Raw genomic sequence first — 19,985 nt, 5'->3', positions numbered from 1 at the left:
CGAAAAAAAGAAGGGGGGGGGGAGAAAAAAAGGAGAGAAAAAGATCGGTGAAACGGTTTCCGGTTGTTGCACGCGAGTCTTAACCCCGTCGACCTCCGCAACAGGAGGGGAGAAGCGAAGCGTTTACGAAAAATCGGTACGCATGATATATCGGTGGAAGAAATGTCATCTATCCGTATTATATATGATATCGGTTCGCGAACGATCGGCGGATATGTACGCGGAAACGGTGGGCCCGTTTGCTGGTAGCAGGGGACCGTAACTCCCTGCTTAACCTAAGTTATCGCCGCGCCGCTGATTATTAATGTTGCCACTATTAATAACCGCAGGTTACGCGGATCGCGTACCGGTGAAATATTGCACGGTGCACCTGAATAAGTAACTTAAACGCGGCGCGAGAGGAAAAAATGAACGTGTATCCCTCTGGTTCGATCGCGAACGAATCACGCGCCGTTCCGGCCACGGCCATTGCTGTTGGATTAAACAGACGCACGACGACGACGACGACGACGACGATTCATTGAATTTCCACGAACGCCACTTCCGTTGCTCACCGATCGTAGGAGAATATTTCTCTCCTTGGGAAATCCTGTCGAAGAGCGTAGCCGGTTTAAGTAATTTCGAGCGGTACACGCACAGGTGACATCCTGTTTTCTTGGTTAACTTCTACTACATTCGACGATCGTTTTAACGCGTTTCAGCGTAATGGTCGTTCCTTGTAAAGAAGTTAATTGGTTCCCGTGGCTAGTAGTATTATATATGCATACCAGCGACGCCAAGTGTTGTTCCTGTTCGACGATTTTCACCAACGATCCTCGCTCCACGGCCATTCCACGCAAACAGGATGGAAGCTCGAGTCTAAATTATTCGGCTTCCGCTCGAGTAGCGGAAGACGCGCCGGAACGAAAATTTCTCAATTTAAACTCTCGATACGCGCTTGCTCGATTATTGCGTGTTACTCGACGATTTCTGCTTTCTGAAATCTCGCGAAACGATAAGCAGTGAGAATTTCTCGCCTCAAGCGTGTGATAACGAAAGGGTTAATAATCGATCTCCTTTCAAACTTTCCCCGTTATTGTCGAGTGTATCCGTTCTCACACACATCTTTTCCAGCGATTTCACGGTCAAACCACTCTCGAAGCTCACGTCGATGGAATACATTATCGAACTGTTATCGTTCATCCACGGGGAAGCATCGCCGGCAGCGAGCATTAAGCGATATTAATTTATCAGACGGAGCAATAATTACTCGGCTAGCTGGCGTCCGGTTTAAAAAGCGACAACGACGAGGATTCTCGATCGAGGAAAGCAATACAAATTATCCCCCGAGCCAGGGCGAGTCCTCCTCCTTTTTTTCCACTCTCTCTCTCTTTCTCTCCGTTCGGTCGCGATCGAGCGCCGCGACGAGCCGAGCATCATGATGGATCGGGCCAGCAGCTTTTATCAATCGTTTAAGCGCGATCGTGCCTCGATTGTCGATTGGGAGGAGCGCCGCTCGGATTTCGCAACCGGCCGTCGATATTCTTTGTCAATGGGATCGGTTGAAAACGTTCCCAGAGTCGATTCGCGACGATCATCGATCACTGGAGGCGGGCTCGGCTCTGTGCGTGATCGAAATCGCTACGACGCGCTTATGCGACCGCGTCGAGGACGCTCAGACGCCGCGGCAGCAGCACTTCCAATCCTTTTTCTCTTTCATCCACGAGAAACAAGCGCAAACAACAAGAAAAGAAAAAAAAACAACTCAACTCGAGAAGAAAAAAGTACTATCCAAAAAATCACCTCTATTTATAGAGGAATCCACCGACAACGTTGGACGAGCGGTTTTAAATCGGCAACTTCTAGATGCTAGCGTCGAGATACAAAGCCCGTTACGGTACGATCCTTACGAATTCACGCCCTCGGAGATAACACCGGGGGATATAATTAACCCGGCGATAAAAGCGAGTAATAACCGCGAGCGTATTTCATTGACACGCGTTTATTTCATCGAGCGCACTCGTCCTAGCTATGTATTCTCCACGAGAAATTGCCAGTATCAGAACGTATACACGCGTGTACAAAGAGAGAGAGAGAGAGACCTGGTACTCGAATATCGGAACACCCTGTACACGTTAAGCGAGCGAGATACCGGGGCCTTTAGCCAGGCGAACGGGAATAATAATTTCGAGTGCTCCTCGCGGAGATAGATACCGAGAGAAGAGGAGAGAGAGAGAGAGAGAGAGGAACGACGTGGTCGAAGAGGTGGTGGAGCGAGGGAAACAGGGGTAAAAGGATGAACAGAGAGCAGGAGATATACGTTACAGGTGAGAGCGCGAGTATCGCGTGCTGCAAACGAGCCGGCAGCTGCCCGCTCCTGGCTACACGGTCCCAGCTATTAATATGCGACTGACCGAGTGGGACCTGATGCTTTCGTTCTTACACCAAACCATCCTATTACGTCACGTCAATCCGCCGCACCGCGCCGCGTGCACCCTTTGATTTCAGAGCGCCACTTCTAATCCACCGTTTCGACGTCCCCGACTCTAATAGACGCTCTCTAGCTGCGAGCCGTTTCCTTTTTAACCCTTTCGCCTGGCGACAGATTTTCGTTCGCAACGCGCGTGACACAGGGTGGATTTTTCAACCGGGACTGGGGGATCCTGTGCTTCGAGTGTGTCTTTTGTTTTGGTGAATTAAGATGGTAGTGAGCAGTGGAATTGAGCATTAAATTAAGGTGGAAGGATTAACACGTTCGCTACCAGCGTCACATATGTGTGTAACGTATCAAAATGCACAGTTTGCCAAATTAATAAATATCACGTGTGCACAAGAGGAGATACATTGTATCGCGCAAAAGTGTTGAAAATACAGATGTCAAGAGCGAGAGCGAGAATGGTACGAAGGATAGCGGGTGAAGCTTCAACAGAATTAATTGGAATTAAACGGAGGTGCGCCAAAGGCGAAATTTTCAAATCGCCCCGAGGCTCGCTTATCTTGTGCAAAAATCAGCGCAAACTGTTCGATACAGAAGCTACTTATCGCCATTACCACTTCCATCGGAGGAAATTGGTCTATCGACCCGGAGCTAGGATCAGGAGCCACCTCGACGGAAGTTGAAGCTTCGGAAGCGGTCATTATAGACGTCTTCGCGTGATTTGCCGGCGCAGGTGTGTAGCTTCGAAGGAAGATGGATGTGTCCTGAGGACAGGACACGTAGTTGACGCATCATCGTGCAACTATGTTATACTCGCAGGCATCGAACGTAGGTATTCAAGACGCGAGAATCCTCGATTCTTCTTTCTCCGGTGCTAAACGCGAGTCGAAGAGAAGAGAGAAGATTGACAGGCTGTCTGCTCGTCGTTTGTTCCTTTATTGATACTTCAATTGTACCTGAAGATGTGTGTGAGAGTTTTGAGCGAAGGAACAAGGGATTCTGCTCGTCCTCTGGATCGCACGGTGCCGAGAATCGCGCGTGTAAGAGATTCAGTCCCGCCTTCGGGGCGAATATCCGCTGATTTACACCGCATCGCGGTGCTGCCGAGAGAGAGAGAGAGTGGATATTAAGCGGGGCCAGTGTTCGATCCCGTCATTACGGTTTCTTTAAGAAAGGGCGCCTTTTCATTGGGCGAGCTCGGCCGCCGGCTGAGAACAGGCCCACGACACCGTGACGTACCCTCGTTTCGTACCAGGAAGGCGTTTTAACACGAGCTTTGGACGAGTTTTTAATGGAATCGAGAGTGCCTCGAGGCGATCTTCCCTCTTCCACTCGGAATTATACCTTTATTCACCAGATATGTAGATCATTTCGATAAAAGATTCTTCGAGATTCTCCGACTCGCGGTCTTCCTCGAGTAAGAATAAAAGTGTACACGACGGGTCGGATGGTCTTGTAAAAACATATGTACGTATATGCAAAGCGAAGGATATATCAGATAGAGTGGTAAATGCAGTTACGAAAATTGCATAACGACTTAGTAATTCCCTTTTAACCCCCCGAAAAATATTCGAAGAACCGTTCACCGGGGGAAGGAAGAGAGACGAGAACAGGTAACAAAGGAGGGCCGAACTCTCTTCGTGTCCCAGTTCACGTAGAGTCAATGAAGCGAGGCTCCTTCTTGATATGCATAAAAATTACGTTAAGTAGATGCGTTCGATAAGGGCCGACATGTAAACGTTGAAGAAGACCCGTTATCGGGTGAAAAGGATCCGGACAGGTGGCGGAAGAATCGAGCTAAGCTGAGTGGCAGGGTTCGTAGAGGCACCCAGGGGAAAAAAAGGAAGCGGGTAAGCCGAATTAAAGGAACGACTTGTTGGTTAGTCGACTCCTATCCCTCTTCTCTCTTTCTCCTTCACTTTGGTTTTTCTGGAAGGAGAAGGCGAAACGAGGGCGGCTGAACGAACGCTGGGCAATCTGTTTTCAGCGCTGGATAACCTACCGTCCCTTCTTCCTTCTTTCAACCCCCGTCGTCTACGCTTCTCTCCCCTTTTTCGGTTAGCTCGACTGCAACCGCGGCTCGGTAACCACCCACCCGACGCTATCGTCGCCGGTGCCAGGGCGTAAAAAGCACATCCGAATTGAATCATTGCTGAATAAGCGGGAAAGTGGCTGGCTGGCTGGAAGGAAGGAAGGAAGGAAACCGAGGAGCGGACTAAACCCCCCTAGGACGAGGGTCGTTTTCCATCCGGCTCATTGGTACACCTCCTCTGTCATGTCGACGAATCTATCCTTCTTACTCTTTAGAGGTAGCTTTTTCTCTGGTATAGAGCGCCTATTTCTCCTCTCTGTGTTTGCCAGGGAATGATCGAGTTGAAGCGCTTCGATCCGGAAGCCTTTAGAAATCATAAAGAGCTTTAGGAATAGGGATTTCTAGGTTGCTGCCGGATAGAGCGAACTCGAAACGGGTTAATCGTTGCGTAGCTATAAAGATTGGGAAGGCGTTGAGAAACAGAAAGGGTTTCACCTGTCAAGTGTCACGCTTTGTCTTTCAAAATTGAGAAAATTGGGATCCTGAAAGATCAGATTCCTCTGATCACTAGAGATTTTCCTTAATTTATTTTAGTAAGCTACATAAAGTTTCGAAAGGGATGAAACGCGTTAAGAAACAGAGCGATATGATTTCACCTGGAAACGGTGGGCCCGTTTGCTGGTAGCAGGGGACCGTAACTCCCTGCTTAACCTAAGTTATCGCCGCGCCGCTGATTATTAATGTTGCCACTATTAATAACCGCAGGTTACGCGGATCGCGTACCGGTGAAATATTGCACGGTGCACCTGAATAAGTAACTTAAACGCGGCGCGAGAGGAAAAAATGAACGTGTATCCCTCTGGTTCGATCGCGAACGAATCACGCGCCGTTCCGGCCACGGCCATTGCTGTTGGATTAAACAGACGCACGACGACGACGACGACGACGACGATTCATTGAATTTCCACGAACGCCACTTCCGTTGCTCACCGATCGTAGGAGAATATTTCTCTCCTTGGGAAATCCTGTCGAAGAGCGTAGCCGGTTTAAGTAATTTCGAGCGGTACACGCACAGGTGACATCCTGTTTTCTTGGTTAACTTCTACTACATTCGACGATCGTTTTAACGCGTTTCAGCGTAATGGTCGTTCCTTGTAAAGAAGTTAATTGGTTCCCGTGGCTAGTAGTATTATATATGCATACCAGCGACGCCAAGTGTTGTTCCTGTTCGACGATTTTCACCAACGATCCTCGCTCCACGGCCATTCCACGCAAACAGGATGGAAGCTCGAGTCTAAATTATTCGGCTTCCGCTCGAGTAGCGGAAGACGCGCCGGAACGAAAATTTCTCAATTTAAACTCTCGATACGCGCTTGCTCGATTATTGCGTGTTACTCGACGATTTCTGCTTTCTGAAATCTCGCGAAACGATAAGCAGTGAGAATTTCTCGCCTCAAGCGTGTGATAACGAAAGGGTTAATAATCGATCTCCTTTCAAACTTTCCCCGTTATTGTCGAGTGTATCCGTTCTCACACACATCTTTTCCAGCGATTTCACGGTCAAACCACTCTCGAAGCTCACGTCGATGGAATACATTATCGAACTGTTATCGTTCATCCACGGGGAAGCATCGCCGGCAGCGAGCATTAAGCGATATTAATTTATCAGACGGAGCAATAATTACTCGGCTAGCTGGCGTCCGGTTTAAAAAGCGACAACGACGAGGATTCTCGATCGAGGAAAGCAATACAAATTATCCCCCGAGCCAGGGCGAGTCCTCCTCCTTTTTTTCCACTCTCTCTCTCTTTCTCTCCGTTCGGTCGCGATCGAGCGCCGCGACGAGCCGAGCATCATGATGGATCGGGCCAGCAGCTTTTATCAATCGTTTAAGCGCGATCGTGCCTCGATTGTCGATTGGGAGGAGCGCCGCTCGGATTTCGCAACCGGCCGTCGATATTCTTTGTCAATGGGATCGGTTGAAAACGTTCCCAGAGTCGATTCGCGACGATCATCGATCACTGGAGGCGGGCTCGGCTCTGTGCGTGATCGAAATCGCTACGACGCGCTTATGCGACCGCGTCGAGGACGCTCAGACGCCGCGGCAGCAGCACTTCCAATCCTTTTTCTCTTTCATCCACGAGAAACAAGCGCAAACAACAAGAAAAGAAAAAAAAACAACTCAACTCGAGAAGAAAAAAGTACTATCCAAAAAATCACCTCTATTTATAGAGGAATCCACCGACAACGTTGGACGAGCGGTTTTAAATCGGCAACTTCTAGATGCTAGCGTCGAGATACAAAGCCCGTTACGGTACGATCCTTACGAATTCACGCCCTCGGAGATAACACCGGGGGATATAATTAACCCGGCGATAAAAGCGAGTAATAACCGCGAGCGTATTTCATTGACACGCGTTTATTTCATCGAGCGCACTCGTCCTAGCTATGTATTCTCCACGAGAAATTGCCAGTATCAGAACGTATACACGCGTGTACAAAGAGAGAGAGAGAGAGACCTGGTACTCGAATATCGGAACACCCTGTACACGTTAAGCGAGCGAGATACCGGGGCCTTTAGCCAGGCGAACGGGAATAATAATTTCGAGTGCTCCTCGCGGAGATAGATACCGAGAGAAGAGGAGAGAGAGAGAGAGAGAGAGGAACGACGTGGTCGAAGAGGTGGTGGAGCGAGGGAAACAGGGGTAAAAGGATGAACAGAGAGCAGGAGATATACGTTACAGGTGAGAGCGCGAGTATCGCGTGCTGCAAACGAGCCGGCAGCTGCCCGCTCCTGGCTACACGGTCCCAGCTATTAATATGCGACTGACCGAGTGGGACCTGATGCTTTCGTTCTTACACCAAACCATCCTATTACGTCACGTCAATCCGCCGCACCGCGCCGCGTGCACCCTTTGATTTCAGAGCGCCACTTCTAATCCACCGTTTCGACGTCCCCGACTCTAATAGACGCTCTCTAGCTGCGAGCCGTTTCCTTTTTAACCCTTTCGCCTGGCGACAGATTTTCGTTCGCAACGCGCGTGACACAGGGTGGATTTTTCAACCGGGACTGGGGGATCCTGTGCTTCGAGTGTGTCTTTTGTTTTGGTGAATTAAGATGGTAGTGAGCAGTGGAATTGAGCATTAAATTAAGGTGGAAGGATTAACACGTTCGCTACCAGCGTCACATATGTGTGTAACGTATCAAAATGCACAGTTTGCCAAATTAATAAATATCACGTGTGCACAAGAGGAGATACATTGTATCGCGCAAAAGTGTTGAAAATACAGATGTCAAGAGCGAGAGCGAGAATGGTACGAAGGATAGCGGGTGAAGCTTCAACAGAATTAATTGGAATTAAACGGAGGTGCGCCAAAGGCGAAATTTTCAAATCGCCCCGAGGCTCGCTTATCTTGTGCAAAAATCAGCGCAAACTGTTCGATACAGAAGCTACTTATCGCCATTACCACTTCCATCGGAGGAAATTGGTCTATCGACCCGGAGCTAGGATCAGGAGCCACCTCGACGGAAGTTGAAGCTTCGGAAGCGGTCATTATAGACGTCTTCGCGTGATTTGCCGGCGCAGGTGTGTAGCTTCGAAGGAAGATGGATGTGTCCTGAGGACAGGACACGTAGTTGACGCATCATCGTGCAACTATGTTATACTCGCAGGCATCGAACGTAGGTATTCAAGACGCGAGAATCCTCGATTCTTCTTTCTCCGGTGCTAAACGCGAGTCGAAGAGAAGAGAGAAGATTGACAGGCTGTCTGCTCGTCGTTTGTTCCTTTATTGATACTTCAATTGTACCTGAAGATGTGTGTGAGAGTTTTGAGCGAAGGAACAAGGGATTCTGCTCGTCCTCTGGATCGCACGGTGCCGAGAATCGCGCGTGTAAGAGATTCAGTCCCGCCTTCGGGGCGAATATCCGCTGATTTACACCGCATCGCGGTGCTGCCGAGAGAGAGAGAGAGTGGATATTAAGCGGGGCCAGTGTTCGATCCCGTCATTACGGTTTCTTTAAGAAAGGGCGCCTTTTCATTGGGCGAGCTCGGCCGCCGGCTGAGAACAGGCCCACGACACCGTGACGTACCCTCGTTTCGTACCAGGAAGGCGTTTTAACACGAGCTTTGGACGAGTTTTTAATGGAATCGAGAGTGCCTCGAGGCGATCTTCCCTCTTCCACTCGGAATTATACCTTTATTCACCAGATATGTAGATCATTTCGATAAAAGATTCTTCGAGATTCTCCGACTCGCGGTCTTCCTCGAGTAAGAATAAAAGTGTACACGACGGGTCGGATGGTCTTGTAAAAACATATGTACGTATATGCAAAGCGAAGGATATATCAGATAGAGTGGTAAATGCAGTTACGAAAATTGCATAACGACTTAGTAATTCCCTTTTAACCCCCCGAAAAATATTCGAAGAACCGTTCACCGGGGGAAGGAAGAGAGACGAGAACAGGTAACAAAGGAGGGCCGAACTCTCTTCGTGTCCCAGTTCACGTAGAGTCAATGAAGCGAGGCTCCTTCTTGATATGCATAAAAATTACGTTAAGTAGATGCGTTCGATAAGGGCCGACATGTAAACGTTGAAGAAGACCCGTTATCGGGTGAAAAGGATCCGGACAGGTGGCGGAAGAATCGAGCTAAGCTGAGTGGCAGGGTTCGTAGAGGCACCCAGGGGAAAAAAAGGAAGCGGGTAAGCCGAATTAAAGGAACGACTTGTTGGTTAGTCGACTCCTATCCCTCTTCTCTCTTTCTCCTTCACTTTGGTTTTTCTGGAAGGAGAAGGCGAAACGAGGGCGGCTGAACGAACGCTGGGCAATCTGTTTTCAGCGCTGGATAACCTACCGTCCCTTCTTCCTTCTTTCAACCCCCGTCGTCTACGCTTCTCTCCCCTTTTTCGGTTAGCTCGACTGCAACCGCGGCTCGGTAACCACCCACCCGACGCTATCGTCGCCGGTGCCAGGGCGTAAAAAGCACATCCGAATTGAATCATTGCTGAATAAGCGGGAAAGTGGCTGGCTGGCTGGAAGGAAGGAAGGAAGGAAACCGAGGAGCGGACTAAACCCCCCTAGGACGAGGGTCGTTTTCCATCCGGCTCATTGGTACACCTCCTCTGTCATGTCGACGAATCTATCCTTCTTACTCTTTAGAGGTAGCTTTTTCTCTGGTATAGAGCGCCTATTTCTCCTCTCTGTGTTTGCCAGGGAATGATCGAGTTGAAGCGCTTCGATCCGGAAGCCTTTAGAAATCATAAAGAGCTTTAGGAATAGGGATTTCTAGGTTGCTGCCGGATAGAGCGAACTCGAAACGGGTTAATCGTTGCGTAGCTATAAAGATTGGGAAGGCGTTGAGAAACAGAAAGGGTTTCACCTGTCAAGTGTCACGCTTTGTCTTTCAAAATTGAGAAAATTGGGATCCTGAAAGATCAGATTCCTCTGATCACTAGAGATCTTCCTTAATTTATTTTAGTAAGCTACATAAAGTTTCGAAAGGGATGAAACGCGTTAAGAAACAGAGCGATATGATTTCACCGATCGCGAAGTGTCACATTTTGATTCTGAAAATTGAGAAAATTGGGATTGCCAAAGATCAGATTCTCCTCAATTCATTTTAGATACCAAGAGTGAAATTAACCACTCTAAAGCGTCACCTACCCATCAAAATTCGAAAGAGTCGAGAAATGTCACCTTTTCACTTCCAAACTTGACATAATTGAAATCTCCAAAGATCAAATTCTCCCCGATGACCACACACCTCCCGCGATCCCCGATTGCGTCACAGTCTCGCAGAAAGCTCGGCAAAATTGTCTAGCGTCGACACACATCCGTCCCATCGGGCGAGAAAGGGGCTGGACCGCAAACTGTTGCGTGAAAATAGCGAGAGGGCCGCGTGTGTGCGGCTTAATAAAGCGGCGACGAAGCGTGTAGACCGTGAGGCCGGAATAAAGGCGGAGTTGCTCTGCTCTCTGAGCCGCGTATATATATATACATACGTGTACTCCCACTTACGTCTAGGCGCGCGTTAACGCGCGTCGAGATAAACTCACCCTCGTGGCGTGGAGCGTGCGGCAGCGTCGGCCAACCGAGGGTCGTTCAATTAGAGCGAAATCCCCTTCTGCTTCTCCCCGAGAGAGGCAACTCGTCGTTTACGGCAAGGGTCGGAAACTTTTCAAGGAACGGGACACGTCCCTCCCTTCTCTCTCGTTCTTTTCCTCTCGGTGCGAAGTCAAAGAGAAGAAAGGAAGAAACAGAGACAGAAGGGGAGAGAAAGTGTGGTTGTCGGAAAATGGAGAGGCTGCCTTGGTGTGCGTGATACACGAGCGGCCGCAACGACACAGAAAAGATTTTTACTCCTCGTGCTTACTCCTTTGCACTGCGTGTCACAAGTAGCAGAGTGTACTCTTGTCTACACGAACCTTCGACAGTCTCACGGACAATTTTCCTACCCGTAGACTAGACAAGTAGAGCGTAATCATCCCTCTCTATACCGATAGACAGCACACTTTTGAACCGAAACTTCTCTCGCTCTGTATACATTCTATTCAACCTTCTCCCCGGGTGCAATCTTTTTTAGCAACAAGTGGTCGGCGTATTTCTTTAACCGCGCCGTGTATACCCACGTATACGGAAGCTTCGATCGAGCGTTTCCCTCCTTATTCCCTCCGTCCAAGGATTTGCTCCCGATGACTCGTAACCGAGAGGACATGTCGTAGTTTCCGACATGGCCGGTGTTATTACCAGCGGAAAGCGCGATGCACTCGAACGACTCTGTACAGTGAGAACGCCGTTGTGGAAGCATATCCACGGGGTTCCGGCTAACCGTGGAACCGTAGGACACGTGTCCAGTCGATCCACCACGGGATGCACGTGTCGCGTGTTTTCAGTCGAAGAAAGCTTCTCTATTGAATGGTTTCGTGGGGGCAGGGAGAGGTTTAATAGAAGAGCCGTGGCGTCGAGAGTGTCGCGGAGAGGGTGGACCGATGACGGCTGGAAAGCAGGAAGGGCGACAAGTGGGTGAACGACAAGTGCGTATCCTGCGTGTCCTCGTCGCGGAATATCGGTGAGTTTCTATACATCTGAACGCGTGTGAACGTTGGCAACGAGCGTTCGGGAAAAGAGAGATATCATCGCGGAGTAGAAACGATCTCTCGAATGGAGAGCGTCCCGTCTAGCGACATCTTTCCCCTCTTCGAGCGCGCCATGGGAGCTCTCTGCGTGGGACGCTAGATTGTGGGAAGATAGTATCGCGCCGGTACGAAATTTAGTGTCAAGAGAGAGAGGGACGATATATCGTATCATTTCGTGGATCTCGCGCGCGCGATGCCCGATAATTCCAGCCCGATTTGGAGAAGATTGATGCCGGAGGTGTGTAACGTGTAACTTTTCTTTTTCTCTTTCCTTTTTACCTTCGTCTTCTTTTCCTTGGAAGAGGAACAGCCTCGAATAAAAGCGGTTGATTAACTACGTTCATATTTCACATCGCCAACCGTTGTAATTATACGCATTCCTCCGGTCATTTCCGACAGAGGGTTAGAGACCTCCGTTACACGCGGATTTTCCCCGAAGAATATAAACGGATTTACGCGTGGTTCCCGTGCGAAATATCGCCGATTCTTTTCCAACGGGGATGATTCACGCGACGCGATTTAACCGCCGACAGTAAATTCGGCTGTAAACGGCTAAATCTGGTCCGGACGCGGTGTAAAACGGCGCACGACCACTTACCACCGTCGACGAATATTAAATCTCGAAATCGTAAAGCGCGCGCGGCCATTACGGTGTCGCCCATTCAGCTCGACACAACAGACAATAGCTCGCAACCGCTCAGACATTACACTCCGTGTAATCTGCGAAATAGGTCAGTTAGCAAGACAGTCGGTGTTAAGCGAGACAGGCATTATCTGTCCGCTTTCAACGACCTTCGAAACTGGCAAATCATCGCTGTTCCTTTCAAGTTGTACATCTACCTCCTGGTATATGCACATTTGTAGAATTCTATGGAGACCGGGGGAATTTTCGTCGAACGTTTCAAACAGACTCACTATTCTCATCTCCTTGTATCGTAAATATATTTCTACAATTTCGGTCGATATATATTCCTAGAAAATATAAAAAAAATGCGATTTCGCTTGCGTACAGATTTTAGCATTGGATCAAAGCTGAGCCGAGATCCACCATGTGTGCGACAGTCACGCTGTCCACTGTCCGAGGGTTAGTAAATTTCGCGAAATAATTGTAACGAAGAAAAAGGAAAGATGGTTATGGCAGAAAGAAAAAAATGGCTCGTCTCAGCGGAGGTCTTTAATCGGGCTGTTAATCAGGCCTAATTAATACGCGGCGATCAGATCTGGACCCGGGGAGGACTTGAAAGGCACCGTGTGGCAGCTGGCGGGGATTAAAAGGAGGCAAAGGTGTTACGTATCCTCTCCTCTACAGGGAGAGAGAAAAGACTCTGCCGAAACGTCGAGATTATCCGGATAACGAGGCTCGTTCGCGGCTACTCGAAGAGTGCAGCGAGAGAGGAGAGAGAGAGGATTGGGCGCGCTGATATCGAATCGTCGAGGGGTTGTTAGGAGAGTCACGGCCGGAAGTAGAAGTCGGCGTCGGCTATAAAGAGACGGAGTGTCGGTGTGATCGGGCCTGAAGACAAGTCCCGAGCGCGGTAAAGCACAGGTGTACCGCGCCATAATTTACAAGCCGGCTAATAAATTTCACCGGGGGGAATCTTGTTGGTCGGTTTTACGCTCGAATCTGGAGTCGTATCGTAGTCGCGGAGTGGTCGGTGGGTCGCGCCGCTAGGTTTCGCGCGCCACTTCTAACGCGGGGACATAAACCGACCTCGGTGATATTTAGAGGCGGCATTAAGGGAAAAATAATTGTCACGAAACGGGTCCCCTGCCATTGATAAGAATGAAATGCGTTAATGGCCTGGCGGTTCGGACACGAGGATGATTTCTAGACACGAGATTCTCCTAGGGCAGAAAGGGGGTAGTAGAGGTTTCGCCCGATAACGATTCCGTTGATTTACCGCGTGTACACGTCAGCCTGCTCGAACCGCGCTCGAAAATGCACGATTATCGTTTCTCATTTCCACGACAATTGAACGCGTCAACGTGTCCGCGTGCGTTGCATTCCCGATTTGCCACGGCGAGCAACAGAGAGCGAGCGACGAATATTTAGCCTGGACGACGGGCTTCGAGCCGAGGCGTTTAGCAACGCGAAGCACTTTGCATCGGGGATCAGAAGTCGGGCGTTCTTGCAATCTGTCTTGGAAATCGCGTGGAATTCCACGGACGTGCCAGGCCTCGTTCCACTTCTCATTTCATTTTCACGAGACGACGCCCGGCCGGTGTTGTGTCCGAGCGAAACACAGCAATTCGGAAGCAGTCCGTACGCCGTCGTTATCGTACGAATCGGCCGAGTTCTCTCACGGACCGCGTACGTGTCCCTCGCAGTCCCTCCATCCAACGCTCGCCTCTTCTCCCCTTTTTTCTTACCCAGAATCTCCGCGATTTTCGGTGTGAACGGTACCTCAACGACGCCACGTACACCTCGAGCCGGCGGCTGCTCGAAGGAATGTCGCGTGCAACCTTCCACCCTCTTGTGCACCCTCTTATGCCTGAATTGGCGCACTGTGTTGCACAAGTAGTCTGCAAAGGGGTCAATGGAATACGACCGAACGAGAAACACACCGATTCCTATCAACGAGAAAGAGAGGGAGGGAGACTATAGCGTGGAAAAGAGGGTTGAAAAAGAAGTGGGGAGAGAAAGATTTTTCAAAGAGTAGAAGAGTGGATGTGGGAATAAATTTATGGAGTTGAGAAAAAGCGAGAATGTTTGTGGGCGAGAGGGAGGAAGGATAAAAGCGGGACAAGGCGAAAAAGAGAGAGGCGAGAAGAGAAAACGCACACGAGGAAGGAATACGAAAATCGGTGGCCGATCGAGGATCGAACGTGTTACCTATGCGAGCGAGTAATAAGCCCCCGATATTCCCACACGGGCCCCATCCTGGCCCGCCGTGGGAAACTCATACGTGGAGGCAGGCGGTGGCGCGCCAGTTTAGCCAAGGGACGTGTGGCGTTCGCGTTTAACTTCTTCTTCTTCTTCTTCGTCGTCGTCGTCGTCGTCTCCTTATCGAAACTATTCTGTCACAAACAGCTGCAAATTTTTCATCCGGCGATTTTTCACCGTTGCAGCTGGGATACGTTTGCATATTTGTCTTCGTGGTTCAATTAAAGAAATACGGAGACGACGGTTTAATTGGGGCCCGGTTATTTACATGGAAACCGGCCCCAACGTCTCTCGTTGCAATTTCCACCGATAATCAAGTTACCAGCTAACTCAACATCCTTCAACGCGACCAATTTTTCGTCCTTTTTTTCTTCTCTTTCGATAAGAGACCTGGCTATCGAGTTGTTGTTCGCCGTATCATCTCGACAGAGAGAGAGAGAAGCTTTTAAATGTTTTAATCTTCGCAAGGCTATTTAAAATGGCCGCAAGGAGAGCCGCCACGGAGTTCCGGCGCGTCCGGTATCGTCGCGAATCCCGGCCAGCTCTCTCGATCGGTTGTTTATAATTCCTCGCGTGCACTAAGGAAGCAATTTAATAATAATAACGGCAGCAACACGGATTCTACGCGTACCGCCAAGGCGTACGCAATCAACGTGTATCTATACACGCGTGTACGCGTACATAATCGTTTATCATAATAATGCTAGGGTGTGTAGTGTGCGTGCCGCGCAACCCTGCACACTTATACACACGAATGGACAGCTGATTGCAACTTATGTTGCCGCAGTTATTACCGTCGTCCGTCCGACCAAGGGAAGGATTAACCGAACCGATAGTTCGTGTCCCAGAATTTTCAGCGTATGCACACACACACACAGGTACACGTACGTACAGATAAGTTCGTCGATGGTAAAAGAAGGTGAATAACGAATACATCGAAGAGGTGAATCTGGGCCTTGATCGGGGCATGCATCGCAGGTGCAGGTGCCTCTAGAAATTGGCGGAGTGGCCAGTGGTAAGAAGGACCACGAAGAAGGGAAGAGAGGAGCAAAGGGTACGATGCTGCACGCGCCTCTGACGCACCGATGCCACCGATATCTTCTTAAACTTTCCTATCCGCTCATTCATGCCCGGCTAAATGCCTATAATTTCGGGATGATTACAGGGCACCGTAACAAACGCCCTATGGACCCATGCTGTTCCACCGCGAGAGCTCGTTACGTGGGACCCCCGAAATTGAAACGGATTCAGGCCCTCCCTCTCGTCTTCCGTTCTCCCTCTTCTTCCCCCCCCCCCCCTCTATACGTATGTATTTTCCTCTCTTCTGTCTACCGATCTAGAATAGCCAGCGACGACCGACACGTTCGCTACAATGGGTTTAAAGGGATATCTAAGTTTCTCGTTCTGTTTCGGGGCGATTGATCACGGGTTACGACGGTTAAACAAACAGAGAGATGGAAAGACAGCTGCAGTTCTCTCTCTCTCTCTCTCTCTGTTCCGATTTCGGGCGATGCTTCGTGTTCTGCACTCTTGTCACGTTCCACTTGGAATACGTATCTTATCGAAATCGAGAAGATCGTATGAAAAAGTTCACGTTGGCAATTTTTTAGGCGAACGTGTGTCTGTGTAAGGACGATAAGAGAGGTAGGATTTAAGGCGTGTTGTAGGGTACGTCGAATAATTAATCGGTGTGAAACTGATTCGATGTCGCTTGAGCGGGGGAATCGCGCGCGAGAAAGAGAGAAAACATGGAGATGGACGTTGATGGCATCGATGGAACGACGGGTGAATTAGCGGGGATGATCGCGTGCACGAGCAGCCGGTTTCAATTCATAATACGCCAATTAGAGGCTAACAGAGAATTTGATTTCATATCTTATAACCGAACTCCGTTAGCAGAGAGCCGTTATATAAAACATCGTTGCCGAGAATAGAAGAGCTTTTTACCGATCCTATTTCGCGCGCCGCGAAACTATCGATCCTCCGATATTCGAGAGCTGCTGTTAAATATTCGCGCGCGGGCGACGCCGAGAGGGGTTGTTCAATTGGACGAAAGTCTTCTGGACGAACGTCCCTGAAAATTCTGTACAATTTCTCCGACCTACGGAACACCGTTTTCACGGAACGAAACGATAACGATAACGTGCGACACGCTCGAGCTGTGCGACGTAGAGGATTATTTTAAATATACACACCTTCTACAAATGGACCTGCTCTATGGATACGCACACCGAAAATAAAAGCTTCTAGGAAAATCGTTGTTAGCGAGGAGGAGAGCTAACGTCGACGCGTGATTTCTTTCTTGATTTCGAAGCGATAGTGCACATTTTCATGGGAAATTGTGGGTACGTGACATCAACGTGTGATTTCTTCCTTAATTTCAAAGTAAACGAGTTTCTTTTCACTGAAAACTAAGCAAAAATAAAGCTCCAACAAAAAGCATTCTTACTAAGCAGAGAATATTTGCGCCTTGAATCGATGCCTCAATTGCAAACCGAACGTATACCTTTTCCACGAAAAATTAAGCCCAAATAAGTGTACCTAACGTCGTCGCCTGATTTCTTTCTCAATTTCAAAGGGAACGTGTACATTTCCGCGCGAAATCAAGCGAAAATCATTCTCACCGATTACGATCAGAATACCTGCACCCAACATTCACCAGTGATTTCCCCCTCAATATCAAACCGAACGAGAACCCGTCGTCGCAACAACGAACGCGTAAGTCTCGATCTCCCGCGCTTTTTTCCCCGTCGAAGCCGAATCGATTCGCGACCGAGTCACGGCGTCCTACGCAGGAGTAAAGGAAAAATCTACTGCTCACCTCCTGTTGCTGAATTAGGAAGTCAGGCGCGGGCGGTGGCGGGGGTGGTTCCGAACCGGAGACCTCTTGAAGCAGACCCACGTGGTCCCAGCAATCTTCCGATATGTCCATGATCGTTCCTCCTCCTCCTCCTCTTGCTTCCTGCCTGACGAACGTCTCGATGTGATAAACAGGAGCACGGAAATCACGCGGCGGATACCAGAGATCTCAATCTCCTCTCCACCTATCCGAATTCTCCGCTTTCTTCAGATTATTCTTGATTTCGAACCGAGGTAACAGTGCGTTCTGTGGAAAAAACGGAAACTATCTCAACACGCACTTGTTATCACACTCTCCTCTCCCCTTTATCTTTCCCGTCTCTCTTTCTACTTCTCTCTCTCTCTCTCTCTCTCCCTCTCTTTATTCCTGTCTCTCTCTCTCTTTCTCCCCGTTTCTCCCTCTCGCGGTAGCCGAGGAACCCTGTCACTCCGTGAACCGGGATACGTAGAGGCGAGAGGTAGCCCCGCAAAGAGAGTAACAGCGATCGCGCGTGCGAAAAAACGCCGGCAAGAGACGCACGAACACACGGTTAACAATCCCGTCGACACGGCGTGTCGCGTGACCCGCGTTCTATGACGACGACGACGGCGTCGAGGACGACGACGGCCGTCGGTGGTGGTCAGTCGGCGTGGAATGAAGTTGGCCCGCGGGTTAGGTTGGGTTAGCCGAGCCGGAGTTGCAGCATCAGCGGAGAGGGACGGTGAGGGCAGAGAGCGCGCGAGCGAGCGAGCAGCCGAGTCGAGCAACCGAACACGCTGGAGAGGGAGGGTGGAGAGAGAGAGAGAGAGAGAGGAGAGAACAGAACGGTGCGCCGAGCAGAATGAGAGGGCGCGAGGTGTCGAGGGGGAGAAGCAGCGAGGGAGAACGAGGAGAGAGAGAGAGAGCGGCGGAGGAGGAGACGAGTATAGCGGCGAAAGGGAAACAGAGAGAGAGGGTTGGAGTGCGCGAGCGTGAGACAGAGGGTGGGGTAGAGAGAGAGAGGCGTAAGGCGTAAGTCTGCCCTAGTCGCTCGCTTAACCGTGCAGGAGGTGGCGCCAATATAACCCGTACTCCACCTCCGTCCGACAAAGAGCTTGCGTATACCTGTATGCGCCTGTTGGTAGGCCATACCGCCTACCGACTACCGTATTGCAGGATTTGCGATCCGTGCCGCCGGTAATTATTGCAATTTCACTTATATTCCGTCATACACCTTCTGTTTTTACGTCCCTCGTTTCTCCTCTACCTCAGTCACTTCCCTCCGGTGACTCCCTTTTTCCTCGGTACGTAAGACCAGCTTTCCTACCCTCCCCTTTTTGACTACACTCACACCACGATTTCACGTGTAGTTGACTTCTAAGGTGACGTCTTTGAGGAATGTAAGTCACTCTCTTTTTCCTTGTTACGTAAACCGAGGTTTTCTACCCTCCTCCTCTTTCGACTATACATATAGCACGATTTCACGTAGAGTTGATTTCTGAGGTGACATCTTCGAGGCATGTAAAATTGTGGACGAATCAGAGATCTCGATTCAGGTCGTAAATCTTCCCACCGGGATTAACACCTTCCTCCGCGTGCCTCCAAGTACGATCGTCCTTCGGCTGGCGGACATGTATCGCGTTACTTATCGCAATTACCGCAATTCTCCATTTCCTCGAATCGATCTGTCGACAAGGGGGCCGGAGGGAACGATAGCGCGTTGGCGCCGATAAACGATCGTTATCCTCGATCGGGCTGCCCTTACCTTTCACGTATACCTCCAGATAATCGGCGACGACGTGGGCGGCGTGGCGGACTCTACGGGACGACGCGAACCTCGTGCGCGAAACTTACAAAGGGTGCCTCGTGGTGCTCGTGGACGAACGCCCTCCTCTTCCACGATCCGGATCTTCCTTCCTTTCGATACCACCAACGAGAACCGTCGCTAATGCGTCGTATTTGCATCGATGCGCCTTCCTTCACTGACTCGCTCCGTTACGCGATCGCAGATTTATGTTGCTTCTGGTACTCGTCTGATGCATTTAATTGCGTAACGAGTGGGCTGAGTGTGTGTGCACTTCACACTTCCGTTTGCGAGTATTGGGATGAGGCGTTGTGGAATCTACCGAACTCTGCTGAAATCTACCAAAATCTACCGGAATATATTGCATTTTACAAAAATTAATTTCTTCCTTCTTTTAAGCTCTTTTATGTGTTTTATTGGTTGCTCTTTTTAACCCTTCGACCATTTATCCCGAGTGAAACTCGGACGGAGTGGGAAGCACGGAACAGTTTAGCTCGAGAGAGGCCCTTAGGAAGAATGTTAGAAAGGGACCAGGTATTACTGTCAGAATCCTGACGTAGAGTCATGTAAAACGTGCTTTAAAAATGATTACACACAAAGTGCAAAATATGCATTTCATAATTTTATTAAACTGTCAAAGGGTTAAACTCATCCTCGATAATAAAATTCTACAAGGACAATTGTCAAGGCTGACAGACGATCACTAATCACTTAAAAAATACATCATTGTCACCGTAATTAATAATTTTATTAGACCATCAAACGGTACAGAATTCCCCAAGGACACTTCACATCTCCGAGTAAAATCTCGATGGTGTCTGTCATCGTGGAGCATCTTCGATTGCCCGCTCCTTGTACCTTCCAGAAATCTCTCGAAACGTACAAGAACATTTACA

The 19,985-nt window shown here is 49.4% G+C and overlaps 2 protein-coding genes across 2 annotated transcripts in view; both read right to left on the bottom strand.

Annotated features, from left to right (window-relative positions):
- LOC108573525 (homeobox protein caupolican-like) overlaps positions 1-17,399 on the bottom strand; it is a 92,870-nt gene extending 75,471 nt beyond the window's left edge. The window contains exon 1 of the mRNA XM_017935985.1: positions 17,289-17,399. Within this exon, the coding sequence (XP_017791474.1) occupies positions 17,289-17,399 (111 nt within the window). The remainder of the gene's footprint in view (positions 1-17,288) is intronic.
- Positions 17,400-18,340: 941 nt separating this feature from the next.
- Positions 18,341-19,250, bottom strand: LOC108573520. Its single transcript, XM_017935981.1, is given in 2 exon segments — positions 18,341-18,500; positions 19,051-19,250. Coding segments are annotated over 2 exon segments (360 nt in total).
- Positions 19,251-19,985: the final 735 nt, after the last annotated feature.

This window comes from Habropoda laboriosa, unplaced genomic scaffold (genome assembly GCF_001263275.1).
Source record: "Habropoda laboriosa isolate 0110345459 unplaced genomic scaffold, ASM126327v1 scaffold153, whole genome shotgun sequence".
NCBI lineage: Eukaryota > Metazoa > Arthropoda > Insecta > Hymenoptera > Apidae > Habropoda > Habropoda laboriosa.
This window is presented reverse-complemented; position numbering and strand designations above follow the sequence as displayed.